Source organism: Symphalangus syndactylus, chromosome X, assembly GCF_028878055.3.
Source record: "Symphalangus syndactylus isolate Jambi chromosome X, NHGRI_mSymSyn1-v2.1_pri, whole genome shotgun sequence".
NCBI classification, from domain to species: domain Eukaryota; kingdom Metazoa; phylum Chordata; class Mammalia; order Primates; family Hylobatidae; genus Symphalangus; species Symphalangus syndactylus.
Window position 1 is genome coordinate 82493498 of NC_072447.2, and position 15861 is coordinate 82509358.

Sequence of the window (15861 nt, forward strand, 5' to 3'; positions counted from 1 at the left end):
TTCCTTAAATATGTGTCCTAAAAACCTAAAATATAATACTATATACACTCCCTATTGTACTACATTCCCTGAGAGATGAATATTATATTCATTCCTTAAATAAGTGCCCTAAAAGCCTAAAATATAACACTATATACTCTAATACTACTAACTCAATATACATCAATATTTTTCCTTTTTAATTTTTATTTTTATTAAGTTCTGGGGTACATGTGCAAGACGTGAAGGACTGTTACATATGTAAATATGTGCCATGGTGGTTTGTGGCACCTGTGAACCTATCACCTCGGTATTAAGCCCAGTATGCATTAGCTATTGTTCCTAACGTTCTCCCTCCCTCCAACCCACTCTCTGACAGGCCCCAGTGTGTGTTGTTCCCCTCCCTGGGTCCATGTGTTCTCATTCTTCAGCTCTCACTTATAAGTGAGAACATGTGGTGTTTGGTTTTCTGTCCCTGCGTTAGTTTGCTGAGGATAATGGCTTCCAGTTCCATCCATGTCTGTGCAAAGGATACAATCTCATTCCTTTTTATGGCTGCATAGTATTCCATGGTGTATATGTACCACACTTTCTTTACCCATCTATCATTGATGGGCATTTGGATTGATTCCATGTCCTTGCTATTGCAAATAGTACTGCAGTGAACATATGCATGCATGTATCTTTGTAATAGAATGATTTATATTCTTTTGGGTATATGCCCAGTAATGGGATTGCTGGGTCAAATGGTATTTCTGGTTCTAGATCTTTGAGGAATTGCCACACCATCTTCCACAATAGTTGAACTAATTTACATTCCCACCAACAGTGTAAAAGCATTCCTATTTCTCTGCAACCTTGTAAGCATCTGCTGTTTCCTGACTTTTTAATCGCCATTCTGATTGGAGTGAGATGGTATCTCATTGTGGTTTTGATTTCCATTTCTCTAATGATCAGTGATATTGAGCTTTTTTTCATGTTTGTTGGTCACATAAATGTCTTCTTTTGAGAAGTGTCTCTTCACGTCTTTTGCCCACTTTTTAATGGGAATGTTCATTTTCTTCTTGTAAATTTAAGTTCCTTGTAGATTCTGGATATTATGCCTTTGCCAGATGGATAGATTGCAAAAATTTTCTCCCACTCTGTAACTTGCCTGTTCACTCTGATTATAGTTTCTTTTGCTATGCAGAAGCTCTTTAGTTTAATTAGATCTCATTTGTCAATTTTTGCTTTTGTTGCAATTGCTTTTGGTTGTTTTGTCATGAAATCTTTGCCTGTGCCTATGTCATGAATGGTATTGCCTAGATTTTCTTCTAGGGTTTTTCTAGTTTTGGGTTTTACATTTAAGTCTTTAATTCATCTTGAGTTAATTTTTGTATAAGGTGTAAGGAAGGGGTCCAGTTTCAATTTTCTCCATATGGATATCCAGTTTTTCCCTGCAGCATTTATTAAATAGGGAATCCTTTCCCCATTGCTTGTTTTTGTCAGGTTTGTCAAAGATCAGATGGTTGTAGATGTGTGGTGTTATTTCTGAGGCCTCTGTTCTGTTTCATTGGTCTATATATCTGTTTTGGTACCATTATCATGCTGCTTTGGTTATTGTAGCCTTCTAGTATAGTTTGAAGACAGGTAGCATGATGCCTCCAGCTTTGTTCTTTTTTCTTAGGACTCTCTTGGCTATACAGGCCCTTTTTTCATTCCATTTGAAATTTAAAGTAGTTTTTTTCTAATTCTTTGAAGAAAGTCAGTGGTAGCTTGATGGGAATAGCACTGACTCTATAAATTACTTTGGGCAGTTTGGCCATTTTCATGATATTGATTCTTCCTATCCATGAACAGGGAATGTTTTTCTATTTGTGTCCTCTCTGACTTCCTTGAGCAGTGATTTGTAGCTCTCCTTAAAGAGGTCCTTCACTTCTGCTAACTGTATTCCTAGGTATTTTGTTCTCCTTGTAGCAATTGTGAATGAGAGTTTATTAATGATTTGGCTATCTGCTTGTCTATTGTTGGTGTGTAGGAATGCTTGTCACTTTTGTATATTGATTTTAATATTCATCAATTTCTAAGACTCAATAGAATGTAAACAAAAAAGTTAATTATGCATTCCAATTATTTGATAAATTCAAATTGGGGAAAATATGATCAGATTACTGGTGACAAACAGTCACCTCTAGCCTCACTGCTTAAACATGGCACAGTGAAGAAGAGAGCTGAATTGAATTCTAGTCCTAGCTCTGCCTTTGAACTACTTAATAAAGTTGGCTGAGGTAGACACATCTCCTCTATTCTCTCAATTCCTTAAACAGAGAAATAAGGGGTTTGGAATAAATAAGAGGTTGGCAAAATCTGGCCAGCTTCTGAAAGTGATTTTATAAATAAAGTTTTTTTGGAACATAGTGACCCTCATTCATTTATGTTTTGTCTGTGGCTGCATTTGCATTGCAAAGGCAGAGTCCAGTAGTTGTCACAAAGACCATTTGACCATTAAAGCCACAATACTGACTATCTGGCCTTTACTAAAAACGTTTGCTAATCCATAGACTAAATCATCTTAGTTTTCTTCCTACTCTGATATTCTAGACAACTATAAAATGATTACAGTTTTTACAGTTGCATCCTATGTAAAAACTTGCAGTTTCTATTTTATGCAGTGGCTCTTCCTTATAGACAACTTGGCATCTAATATTATTAGTGGAAGAAAGGTTTTTTTTTTATTACTAAAGTTAAGGGCAGCATCGTAGAGGTTTGTTTGTTTTTTATTTTTTGGATGGAGTTTCGCTGTTGTCACCCAGGCTGGAATGCAAAGGCATGATCCTGGCTCACTGCAACCTCCACCTCGTGGGTTCAAGCAATTCTCCTGCCTCAGCCTCTCGAGTACCTGGCACTACAGGCATGCACCACCATGCCTGGTTAATTTTTGTATCTTTAGTAGAGATGGGGTTTCACCATGTTGGCCAGGCTGGTTTCGAACTCCTGACCTCAGGTGATCCACCTGCCTCAGCCTCCCAAAGTGCTGGGATTACAGGTGCTAGCCACTGCACCTGGCATTAGTTTTTTGTTTTAAATCATCATTATTAAAAATATTTTAAGCATGGTAAATGAACTTTTGGAAGTAGCAGTTGGAGACTTCTTATATTTGTCCATTTTCATGCAGCTAATAAAGACATACCCAAGACTGGGAAATTTACAAAAGAAAGAGGTTTAATTGGAGTTACAGTTCCATATGGCTGGGTAGGCCTCACAATCATGGTGGAAAGCAAGGAGGAGCAAGTCACATCTTATGTGGATGGCAGCAGAAAAAAGAGAGAATGAGAGCCAAGTGAAATGAGTTTCCCTTTATCAAACCATCAGATCTTGTGAGACTTATTCACTACCGCGAGAAAAGTATGGGGGAAACTGCCCCCATGATTCAATTATCTCCCACCAGGTCCATCCCACAGCACATGGGAATTATAGGAGTACAATTCAAGATTAGAATTGGGTGGGGACACAAAGCTAAACCATATCATTCTGGCTCTGACCCCTCCCAAATCTCATGTCCTTACATTTCAAAACCATTCATGCCTTCCAATAGTCCCCCAAAGTCTTAACGGATTTCAGCATTAATTCAAAAGTTCACAGTCCAAAGTCTCATCTGAGACAAGGCAAGTCTCTTCCACCTATGAGCCTGTAAAATAAAAAGCAAGTTAGTTATTTCCTAGATACAATGGGGGCACAGTCATTGGGTAAATACAGCCACTCCAAATGGGAGGAATTAGCCAAAACAAAGGGGCTGCCAGCCCCATGCAAGTCTGAAATCCAGAAGGGCAGTCAAATCTTAAAGCTCCAAAATGATATTTTTTGACTCCATGTCTCATATCCAGGTCACACTGATGCAAGAGGTAGGTTCCTATGGTCTTGGGCAGCTCCACCCCTGTGGCTTTGCAGGGTACAGCCTCTCTCCTGGATGCTTTCACGAGTTGGCACTGGTTGTCTGCAGCTTTTCCAGGTGCACAGTGCAAGTTGTTGGTGGAACTACCATTCTGGAGTCTGGAGGATGGTGGCCCTCTTCTCACAGCTCCACTAGGTGATGGGAGTCTGTGTGGGGGCTCTGACCCCACCTTTCCTTTCTGCAATGCCCTAGCAGAGGTTCTTCATAAAAGCCCCACCCGTGCAGCAAACTTCTGCCTGGCCATCCAGGCATTTCTATACATCCTCTGAAATCTAGGCCGAGGTTCCCAAACCTCAATTCTTGACTTTTGTGCATCCACAGGATCAACACCATGTAGAAGCTGCCAAGGTTTGGGGCTTACACCCTCTGAAGCCACAGCCAAAGCTCTGTGTTGGCCCCTTTCAGCCACAGCTGGAGTGGATAGGACACAGAGCACCAAGTCCGTAGACTGCACATAGCACAGGGACCCTGGGCCTGGCCCACAAAATCATTTTCTCCTACGCCTCCGGGCCTGTGATGGGAGGGGCTGCCGTGAAGACCTCTGACATGCCCTGGAGACATTTTCTCCATTATCGTGGAGATTAACATTCAGCTCCTCATTACTTATGAAATTTTCTGCAGCCAGCTTGAATTTCTCCTCAGAAAATGGGTTTTTCCTTTTCTATCGCATTATCAATTTGCAAATTTTTCAGAACTCTATGCTCTGCTTCCCTTATAAAACTGAATGCCTTTAATAGCACCCAAGTAGCCTCTTGAATGCTTTGCTGCTCAGAAATTTCTTCCACCAGATACCCTATATTATCTTTCTCAAGTTCAGAGTTCCACAAATCTAGAGTAAGAGGAAAATGCCACCAGTCTTTTTGCTAAAACATAACAAGAGTCACCATTGCTCCAGTTCCCAAGAAGTTTCTTATCTCCATCTGAGACCACCTAAGCCTGGACATTATTGTTCATATCCTATCAAGCTTTTGGTCAAAGCCATTCAACGTCTTCAGAAAGTTCCAAACTTTCCCACATTTGCCTGTCTTCTTCAGAGACCTCCAACTGTTCCAACCTCTGCCTGTTACCCAGCTCCAAAGTCGCTTCCACATTTTTGGGTATCTTTTCAGCAACGCCTCACTGTACTGGTATCAATTTACTGCATTAGTCCATTTTCACGCTGCTAATAAAGACATACCTGAGACTGGGCAATTTACAAAAGAAAGAGGTTTAATTGGACCTACAGGTCCACATGGTTGGGGAGGCCTCACAGTCATGGTGGAAGGCAAGGAGGAGCAAGTCACATCTTATGTGGATGGCAGCAGGCAAAAAGAATGAGAGCCAAGCAAAATGAGTTTCCCCTTATGAAACCATCAGATCTTGTGAGACTTATTCACTACCATGAGAACAGTATGGGGGAAACTGCCCCCATGATTCAATTAACTTCCACTGGGTCCATCTCACAACACATGGGAATTATGGAAGTACAATTCAAGATAAGATTTGGGTGGGGACACAGAGCTAAACCATATAACTCCTATAACTAAAGCCAGAAGAAAAACTGCTTGAGGATCGCAGTTTTTTACTTAAATGGCATGACTTATTGGAATATGGAAGTAAAATACTTGCAACATACTACAATGTCAGGATATGTACAAAACACATTTTGTGTCATGAATCACATGACAACACAGGTTATAGTCAATATACTTAACTCTAACCCATTAATAACAATTTCCATGCCCCCACAACACACTCTCACCCTACTCCAAGCACTATACAACCATTAGTCTACCTTCTGCCTCTATAGATTTGCAAGTTATGGAAGGGAACCATACAATATGTGGACTTTTGTACTTGCTTCTTTGAAATAGCATGTTTACAAGGTTAATCAATGTTGTAGCATGTACTAGTGCTTCTTTGTTTTCTATTGTCAAATGATATTCTATAGTATGAGGATATGAGATTTTTTTTTTTTTTGAGATGGAGTCTCGCTGTGTTGCCCAGGCTGCAGTGCAGTGGCGCAATCTTGGCTTACTGCAAGCTCTGCCTCCTGGGTTCACACAATTCTCCTGCCTCAACCTGCCGAGTAGCTGGGACTACAGGTGCCAGCCACCACGCCCAGCTAATTTTATGTTTTTAGTAGAGATGGAGTTTCACCGTGTTAGCCAGGGTGGTCTCGATCTCCTGACCTCTACCCACCTGGGCCTCCCAAAGTGCTGGGATTACAGGCATGAGCCACCGCACCCGGCAAGGATATGAGAGTTTATTCATACATGCATCAGTTGGTGGACTCATGGGTTGTTTACATTTTTTGGCTATTGTGAATGATATTACTATAAATGTTCATGTATAAGTTTTTGTGTAGACCTGTTTTCAGTTCACCTGAGTATGTCAACATCTAGGACTGGAACTTCTGGGTCATATAGTAATGCTATGTTGAATTTTTTTGAGGAACAGTCAGTCACTGTTTTCCAAAGCAATTGCACCATTTTACATTTGTACCAGCAATACATGAGGGTTCCAATTTCTCCACATTCTTGCCAACATATTTATTATGTTTTTGTTATAGCCATCCTAGGGAGTGCAAAGTGGTATCTCACTATAGATTTGACTTGCATTTCCCTAACAGCTAATCATATTGAGCATCTTGTCATGTGCTAATTGGCCAATTGTTTATCTTATTTGAGGAATTTCTATTCAGATCTTCCTGGTTTTTTTTCTTTTCCTTTTTTCTTTTTTTATCTGATAAGGATCTCTATGTTTCCCAAGCTGGATTAAAACTCATGGGCTCAAGCCGAGCTCATTCTTCAGCCTACTGAGCAGCTGGGACCACAGGCATGTGCAACTGTGCCTGGCTTCTATCTTTTAATTGGGTTATTAGGCTTTTTATTATTGAGTTATATTCATATATTTTTATATTTTCTGTATAGAGTATCCTATCAGATATATGATTTACAAAATATTTTCTTCCATTCTAAGGGAGAATTCACTTTCTTTTTGCTATTTTTTTATTATACTTTAAGTTCTAGGGTGCATGTGCACAACGTGCAGGTTTGTTACACGGGCATACTTGTGCCATGTTGGTTTGCTGCACTCAATAATTCATCATTTACATTAGGTATTTCTCCTGATGCTATCCCTACCCCAGCCCCCCAGCCCCTGACAAGCCCTGGTGTGGGATGTTCCCCACCCTGTGTCCAAGTGTTCTCATTGTTCAGTTCCCACCTATGAGTGAGGATATGTGGTGTTTGGTTTTCTGTCCTTGTGACAGTTTGCTCAGAATGATGGTTTCCACCTTCATACATGTCTCCGCAAAGGACATGAACTCATCATTTTTTATGGCTGCATAGTATTCCATGGTGTATATGTGCCACATTTTCTTAACCCAGTGTATCATTGATGGACACTTGGGTCAGTTCCAAGTCTTTGCTATTGTGAATAGTGCCACAATAAACATACGTGTGCATGTGTCTTTATAGTAGCATGATTTATAATCCTTTGGGTATATACCCAGTAATGGGATCTCTGGGTCAAATGGTATTTCTAGTTCTACATCCTTGAGGAATCGCCACACTGTCTTCCACAATGGTTGAACTAATTTACAGTCCCAACAACAGTATAAAAGTGTTCCTATTACTCCACATCCTCTCCAGCATCTGTTGTTTCCTTACATTTTAATGATTGCCATTCCAACTGGTGTGACATGGTATCTCATTGTGGTTTTGATTTGCATTTTTCTGATGAGCAGTGATGATGAGCATCTTTTCATGTCTCTGTTGGCTGCATAAATGTCTTCTTTTGAGAAGTGTCTGTTCATAGCCTTTGCCCACTGTTTGATGGGGTTTTTGTTTTTTTTTTTTTTTTTTGGTAAATTTGTTTGAGTTCTTTGTAGATTCTGGATATTAGCCCTTTGTCAGATGGGTAGATTGCAAAAATTTTCTCCCATTCTGTAGGTTGCCTGTTCACTCTGATGGTAGTTTCTTTTGCTGTGCAGAAGCTCTTTAGTTTAATTAGATCCCATTTGTCAATTTTGGCTTTTGTTGCCATTGCTTTTAGTGTTTTAGTCATTAAGTCCTTGCCCATGCCTATGACCTGAATGGTATTGCCTAGGTTTTCTTCTAGGGTTTTTAGCGTTTTCGGTCTAACATTTAAGTCTTTAATCCATCTTGAATTAATTTTTGTATAAGGTGTAAGGAAGGGATCCAGTTTCAGCTTTCTGCATATGGCTAGCCAGTTTTCCCAGCACCATTTATTAAATAGGGAATCCTTTCCCCATTGCTTGTTTTTGTCAGGTTTGTCAAAGTTCAGATGGTTGTAGATGTGTGGTGTTATTTCTAAGGCCTCTGTTCTGTTCCATTGGTCTATATCTCTGTTTTGGTACCAGTACCATGCTGTTTTGGTTACTGTAGCCTTGTAGTAGAGTTTCAAATCAGGTAGCGTGATGCCTCCAGCTTTGTTCTTTTGGCTTAGGATTGTCTTGGCAATGCAGGCTCTTTTTTGGTTCCATATGAACCCTAAAGTAGTTTTTTCCAATTCTGTGAAGAAAGTCATTGGTAGCTTGATGGGGATGGCATTGAATCTATAAATATCCTTGGGCAGTATGGCCATTTTCACAATATTGATTCTTCTTATCTATGAGCATGGAAGGTTCTTCCATTTGTTTGTGTCCTCTTTTATTTTGTTGAGCAGTGGTTTGTAGTTCTCCTTGAAGGGGTCCTTCAAATCTCTTGTAAGTTGGATTCTTAGGTATTTTATTCTTAGTAGCAATTGTGAATGGGAGTTCACTCATGATTTGGCTCTGTGTTTGTCTGTTATTTGTGTACAGGTATGCTTGTGATTTTTGCACATTGATTTTGTATCCTGAGACTTTGCTGAAGTTGCTTATCAGCTTAAGGAGATTTTTGGCTGCTAGCTTTTGAATTTGTTTGCTCTTGCTTCTCTAGTTCTTTTAATTGTGATGCTAGGGTGTCAATTTTAGATCTTTCCTGCTTTCTCTTGTGAGCATTTACTGCTATAAATTTCCCTCTACACACTGCTTTAAATGTGTCCCAGAGATTCTGCTATGTTGTGTCTTTGTTCTCATTGGTTTCAAAGAACATCTTGATTTCTGCCTTCATTTCATTACTTACCCAGTAGTCATTAAGGAGCAATTTGTTCAGTTTCCATGCAGTTGTGCGGTTTTGAGTAGTTTCTTAATCCTGAGTTCTAATTTGATTGCACTGTGTGGTCTGAGAGACAATTTGTTGTGATTTCCATTCTTTTACATTTGCTGAGGAGTGCTTTACCTCCAACTATGTGGTCAATTTTGGAATAAGTGCGATGTGGTGCTTAGAAGAATGTATATTCTGTTGATTTGGGGTGGAGAGTTCTAGAGATGTCTATTAGGTCTGCTTCATCCACAGCTGAGTTCAAGCCCTGGATATCCTTTTTAACCTCCTGTCTTGTTGATTTAATATTGACAGTGGGGTGTTAAAGTCTCCCATTATTATTGTGTGGGAGTTTAAGTCTCTTTGTAGGTCTCTAAGGACTTGCTTTATGAATCTGGGTGCTCCTGTATTGGGTGCATATATAGTTAGGATAGTTAGCTCTTCTTGTTGAATTGATCCTTTACCATTATGTCATGGCCTTCTTTGTCTCTTTTGATCTTTGTTGGTTTAAAGTCTGTTTTATCCGAGACTAGGATTGCAACCAGTTTTTTTTTTTTTTTTTTTTTTTTTTGCTTTCCATTTGGTTGGTAAATATACCTCCATCCCTTTATTTTGAGCCTATGTGTGTCACTGCATGTGAGATGGGTCTCCTGAATACAGGACACTGATGAGTCTTGACTCTTTATCCAATTTGCCAATCTGTGTCTTTTAATTGGGTCGTTTAGCCCATTTACATTTAATATTATTATGTGTGAATTTGATCCTGTAATTATGATTTTAGCTGGTTATTTTGTTCGTTAGTTGATGCAGTTTCTTTGTAGCATCAATGTTCTTTACAATTTGGCATGTTTTTGCAGTGGCTGGTACCAGTTTTTCCTTTCTATGTTTAGTGTTTCCTTCAGGAGGTCTTGTAAGGTAGGCCTGGTTGTGAGAAAATCTCTCAGCATTTGCTTGTCTGTAAAGGATTTTATTTCTCCTTCACTTATGAAGCTTAGTTTGGCTGGATATGAAATTCTGGATTGAAAATTCTTTTCTTTAAGAATGTTGAATATTGGCCCCCATTCTCTTCTGGCTTGTAGAGTTTCTGCCGAGAGATCCACTGTTAGTCTGATGGGCTTCCCTTTGTGGGTAACCCGACCTTCCTCTCTGGGTGCCCTTAACGTCTTTTCCTTCATTTTAACCTTGGTGAATCTGACAATTTTGTGTCTTGGAGTTGGATCTCGAGGAGTATCTTTGTGGTGTTCTCTGTATTTCCTAAATTTGAATGTTGGCCTGCCTCTCTAGGTTGGGAAAGTTCTTCTGGATAATATCCTGAAGAACGTTTTCCAACTTGGTTCCATTCTCCCTGTCACTTTCAGGTACACCAATCAAATATAGATTGCGTCTTTTCAGATAATCCCATATTTCTTGGAGGCTTTGTTCATTTCTTTTTACTCTTTTCTCTCTAAACTTCTTTTCTTGCTTTATTTCATTAATTTCATCTTCAATCACTGATACCCTTTCTTCCACTTGATCCAATCAGCTACTGAAGCTTGTGCATGTGTCATGTAGTTCTTGTGCCATGGTTTTCAGCTCCATCAGGTCATTTAGGTCTTCTCTACACTGTTTATTCTAGTTAGCCATTAGTCGAATCTTTTTTCAAGGTTTTTAGCTTCCTTACAGTGGGTTCAAACATCCTCCTTTAGCTCAGAGAAGTTTTTTATTACCGACCTTCTGAAGCCTACTTCTGTCAACTCATCAAAGTCATTCTCCATCCAGCTTTGTTCTGTTGCTGGTGAGGAGTGGCAATCCTTTGAAGAAGAGGTGCTCTGGTTTCTCCCCATCTTTGTGGTTTTATCTACCTTTGGTCTTTGATGATGGTGACCTACAGATGGGGTTTTGGTGTGGATGTCCTTTTTGTTGATGTTGATGCTATTCCTTTCTGTTTGTTAGTTTTCCTTCTAACAGTCAGGACCCTCAGCTGCAGGTCTGTTGGAGTTTGCTGGAGGTCCACTCCAGACCCCGTTTGCCTGGGTATCACCAGCAGAGGCTGCAGAACTGCAAATATTGCAGAAGAGCAAATGTTGCTGCCTGATTCTTCCTCTGGAAGCTTTGTCTCAGAGGGGTACCCGGCTGTATGAGGTGTCAGTCGGCCCCTACTGGGAGGTTTCTTCCAGTTAGGCTACTCGGAGGTCAGGGACCCACTTGAGGAGGCAGTCTGTCTGTTCTCAGATCTGAAACTCTGTGCTGGGAGAACCACTGCTCCCTTCAAAGCTGTCAGACAGGGACGTTTAAGTGTGCAGAAGTTTCTGCTGCCTTTTGTTCAGCTATGCCCTGCCCCCAGAGGTGGAGTCAACAGAGGCAACAGGCCTTGTAGATCTGCGGTGGGCTCTGCCCAGTTCAAGCTTCCCCACCTGCTTTGTTTACCTACTCAAGCCTCAGCAATGGCGGACACGCCTCCCCCTGCCAGGCTGCTGTGTCGCAGGTCAATGTCAGACTGCTGTGCTAGCAGTGAGCAAGGCTCCGTGGGCATGGGTCCTATGCCCACAGAGTCTCGCTGATTGCTAGCACAGCAGTCTGAGATCAAGCTGCAAGGCGGCAGCGAGGCTGGGGGAGGGGCGCCCGCCATTGCCCAGGCTTGCTTAGGTAAACAAAGCAGCCAGGAAGCTCCAACTGGGTGGAGCCCACCACAGCTCAAGGAGGCCTGCCTGCCTCTGTAGGCTCCACCTCTGGGGGCAGGGCACAGACAAACAAAAACTCAGCAAGAACCTCCACAGACTTAAATGTCCCTGTCTGACAGCTTTGAAGAGAGTAGTGGTTCTCCCAGCACGCAGCTGGAGACCTGAGAACGGACAGACTGCCTCCTAAAGTGGGTCCCCCACCCTTGAGCAGCCTAACTGGGAGGCATCCCCCCAGTAGGGACAGACTGACACCTCATTCAACCGGGTACTCCTCTGAGACAAAACTTTCAGAGGAACTATCAGACAGCTGAATTTGTGGTCTCACGAAAATCCGCTGTTCTGCAGCCACTGCTGCTGACACCCAGCCAAACAGGGTCTGGAGTGGACCTCTAGTAAACTCCAACAGACCTGCAGCTGAGGGTCCTGTCTGGTAGAAGGAAAACTAACAAACAGAAAGGACATCCACACCAAAAACCCATCTGTACATCACCGTCATCAAAGACAAAAAGTAGATAAAACCACAAAGATGGGGAAAAAACAGAGCAAAAAAACTGGAAACTCTAAAAAACAGAGCACCTCTCCTCCTCCAAAGGAACGCAGTTCCTCACCAGCAATGGAACAAAGCTGGATGGAGGATGACTTTGATGAGTTGAGAGAAGAAGGCTTCAGACGATCAAACTACCCTGAGCTACGACAGGAAATTCAAAACAATAGCAAAGAAGTTAAAAACTTTGAAAAAAAATTAGAAGAATGGATAACTAGAATAACCAATGGAGAGAAGGGCTTCAAGGAGCTGATGGAGCTGAAAGCCAAGTTTCGAGAACTACGCAAAGATTGCAGAAGCCTCAGTAGCAGATGTGATCAACTGGAAGAAAGGGTATCGCTGATGGAAGATGAAATGAATGAAATGAAGAGAGAAGGGAAGTTAAAGAAAAAAGAATAAAAAGAAATGAACAAAGCCTCCAAGAAATTTGGGACTATGTGAAAAGACCAAACCTACGTCTGATTGGTGTACCTGAAAATGATGGGGAGAATGGAACCAAGTTGGAAAACACTCTGCAAGATATTATCCAGGAGAACTTCCCCAATCTAGCAAGGCAGGCCAACATTCAGATTCAGGAAATACAGAGAACGCCACAAAGATACTCCTCGAGAAGGGCAACTCCAAGACACATAATTGTCAGATTCACCAAAGTTGAAATGAAGGAAAAAATGTTAAGGGCAGCCAGAGAGAAAGGTCGGGTTACCCACAAAGGGAAGCCCATCAGACTAACAGCTGATCTCTCAGCAGAAACTCTACAAGCCAGAAGAGAGTGGGGGCTGATATTCACCATTCTTAAAGAAAAGAATTTTCAACCCAGAATTTCCTATCCCACCAAACTAAGCTTCATAAGTGAAGGAGAAATAAAATACTTTACAGACAAGCAAACGCTGAGTGATTTTGTTACCACCAGGCCTGCCCTAAAAGAGCTCCTGAAGGAAGCACTAAACATGGAAAGGAACAACCGGTACCAGCCACTGCAAAAACATGCCAAATTGTAAAGACCATGGAGGCTAGGAAGAAACTATAGCAACTAACGAGCAAAATAACCAACTAACATCATAATGACAGGATCAGATTCACACATAACAATATTCACGTTAAATGTAAATGGGCTAAATGCTCCAATCAAAAGACACAGACTGGCAAACTGGATAAGGAGTCAGGACCCATCAGTGTGCTGTATTCAGGAAACCCATCTCACGTGCAGAGACACACATAGACTCAAAATAAAGGGATGGAGGAAGATCTATCAAGCAACTGGAAATCAAAAAAAGGCAGGGGTTGCAATCCTAGTCTCTGATAAAATAGACTTTAAACCAACAAAGATCAAAAGAGACAAAGAAGGCCATTACATAATGGTAAAGGGATCAATTCAACAAGAAGAGCTAACTATCCTAAATATATATGCACCCAACACAGGAGCACCCAGATTCATAAAGCAAGTCCTCAGTGACCTACAAAGGGACTTAAACTCCCACACAATAATAATGGGAGATTTTAACACCCCACTGTCAGCATTAGACAGATCAACGAGACAGAAAGTTAACAAGGATATCCAGGAATTGAACTCAGCTCTACATAAAGTGGACCTAATAGACATCTACAGAACTCTCCACCCCAAATCAACAGAATATACATTTTTTTCAGCACCACACCACACCTATTCCAAAATTGACCACATAGTTGGAAGTAAAGCTCTCCTCAGCAAATGTAAAAGAACAGAAATTATAACAAACTGTCTCTCAGACCACAGTGCAATCAAACTAGAACTCAGGATTAAGAAACTCACTCAAAACCGCTCAACTACATGGAAACTGAACAACCTGCTCCTGAATGACTATTGGGTACATAATGAAATGAAGGCAGAAATAAAGATGTTCTTTGAAACCAACGAGAACAAAGACACAACATACCAGAATCTCTGGGACACGTTCAAAGCAGTGTGTAGAGGGAAATTTATAGCACTAAATGCCCACAAGAGAAAGCAGGAAAGATCCAAAATTGACACCCTAACATCACAACTAAAAGAACTAGAAAAGCAAGAGCAAACACATTCAAAAGCTAGCAGAAGGCTAGAAATAACTAAAATCAGAGCAGAACTGAAGGAAATAGAGACACAAAAAACCCTTCAAAAAATTAATGAATCCAGGAGCTGGTTTTTTGAAAAGATCAACAAAATTGATGGACCGCTAGCAAGACTAATAAAGAAGAAAAGAGAGAAGAATCAAATAGATGCAATAAAAAACGAAAAAGGGGATATCACCACCGATCCCACAGAAATACAATCTACCATCAGAGAATACTACAAACACCTCTATGCAAATAAACTAGAAAATCTAGAAGAAATGGATAAATTCCTCGACAAATACACCCTCCCAAGACTAAAGCAGGAAGAAGTTGAATCTCTGAATAGACCAATAACAGGTTCTGAAATTGTGGCAATAATCAATAGCTTACCAACCAAAAAGAGTCCAGGACCTGATGGATTCACAGCTGAATTCTACCAGAGGTACAAGGAGGAACTGGTACCATTCCTTCTGAAACTATTCCAATCGATAGAAAAAGAGGGAATCCTTCCTAACACATTTTACGAAGCCAGCATCATCCTGATATCAAAACCTGGCAGAGACTTAACCAAAAAAGAGAATTTCAGACCAATATCCTTGATGAACATTGATGCAAAAATCCTCAATAAAATACTGGCAAACCGAATCCAGCAGCACATCAAAAAGCTTATCCACCATGATCAAGTGGGCTTCATCCCTGGGATGCAAGGCTGGTTCAACATACGCAAATCAATAAATGTAATCCAGCATATAAACAGAACCAAAGACAAAAACCACATGATTATCTCAATAGATGCAGAAAAGGCCTTTGACAAAATTCAACAACCCTTCATGCTAAAAACTCTCAATAAATTAGGTATTGATGGGACATATCTCAAAATAATAACAGCTATCTACGACAAACCCACAGCCAATATCATACTGAATGGGCAAAAATTGGAAGCATTCCCTCTGAAAACTGGCACAAGACAGGGATGCCCTCTCTCACCGCTCCTATTCAACATAGTGCTGGAAGTTCTGGCCAGAGCAATCAGGCAGGAGAAGGAAATAAAGGGTATTCAATTAGGAAAAGAGGAAGTCAAATTGTCCCTGTTTGCAGATGACATGATTGTATATCTAGAAAACCCCATTGTCTCAGCCCAAAATCTCTTTAAGCTGATTAGCAACTTCAGCAAAGTCTCAGGATACAAAATTAATGTACAAAAATCACAAGTATTCTTGTACACCAATAACAGACAAACAGAGAGCCAAATCATGAGTGAATTCCCATTCACAATTGCTTCAAAGAGAATAAAATATCTAGGAATCCAACTTACAAGGGATGTGAAAGACCTCTTCAAGGAGAACTACAAACCACTGCTCAATGAAATAAAAGAGGATACAAACAAATGGAAGAACATTCCATGCTCATGGGTTGGAAGAATCAATATCGTGAAAATGGCCATACTGCCTAAGGTAATTTATAGATTCAATGCCATCCCCATCAAGCTACCAATGACTTTCTTCACAGAATTGGAAAAAACTACTTTAAAGTTCATATGGAACCAAAAAA

At 40.7% G+C, this 15861-nt stretch overlaps 1 protein-coding gene across 7 annotated transcripts in view; it reads right to left on the bottom strand.

Annotated features, from left to right (window-relative positions):
- The window catches only part of ABCB7 (ATP binding cassette subfamily B member 7), a 181533-nt gene that overhangs the window by 41171 nt on the left and 124501 nt on the right, over positions 1-15861 (bottom strand). For 4 of the 7 annotated variants that reach the window (XM_063634687.1, XM_063634688.1, XM_063634695.1 and 1 more), the window contains one exon: positions 3163-3646. The exons of the other annotated variants lie outside the window; for them this stretch is intronic. In XM_063634687.1, the coding sequence (XP_063490757.1) occupies positions 3587-3646 (60 nt within the window). In that variant the 3' untranslated portion in view covers positions 3163-3586. Of the gene's footprint in view, positions 1-3162; positions 3647-15861 lie in introns of those variants that run through there. 7 annotated transcript variants of the gene reach the window in all.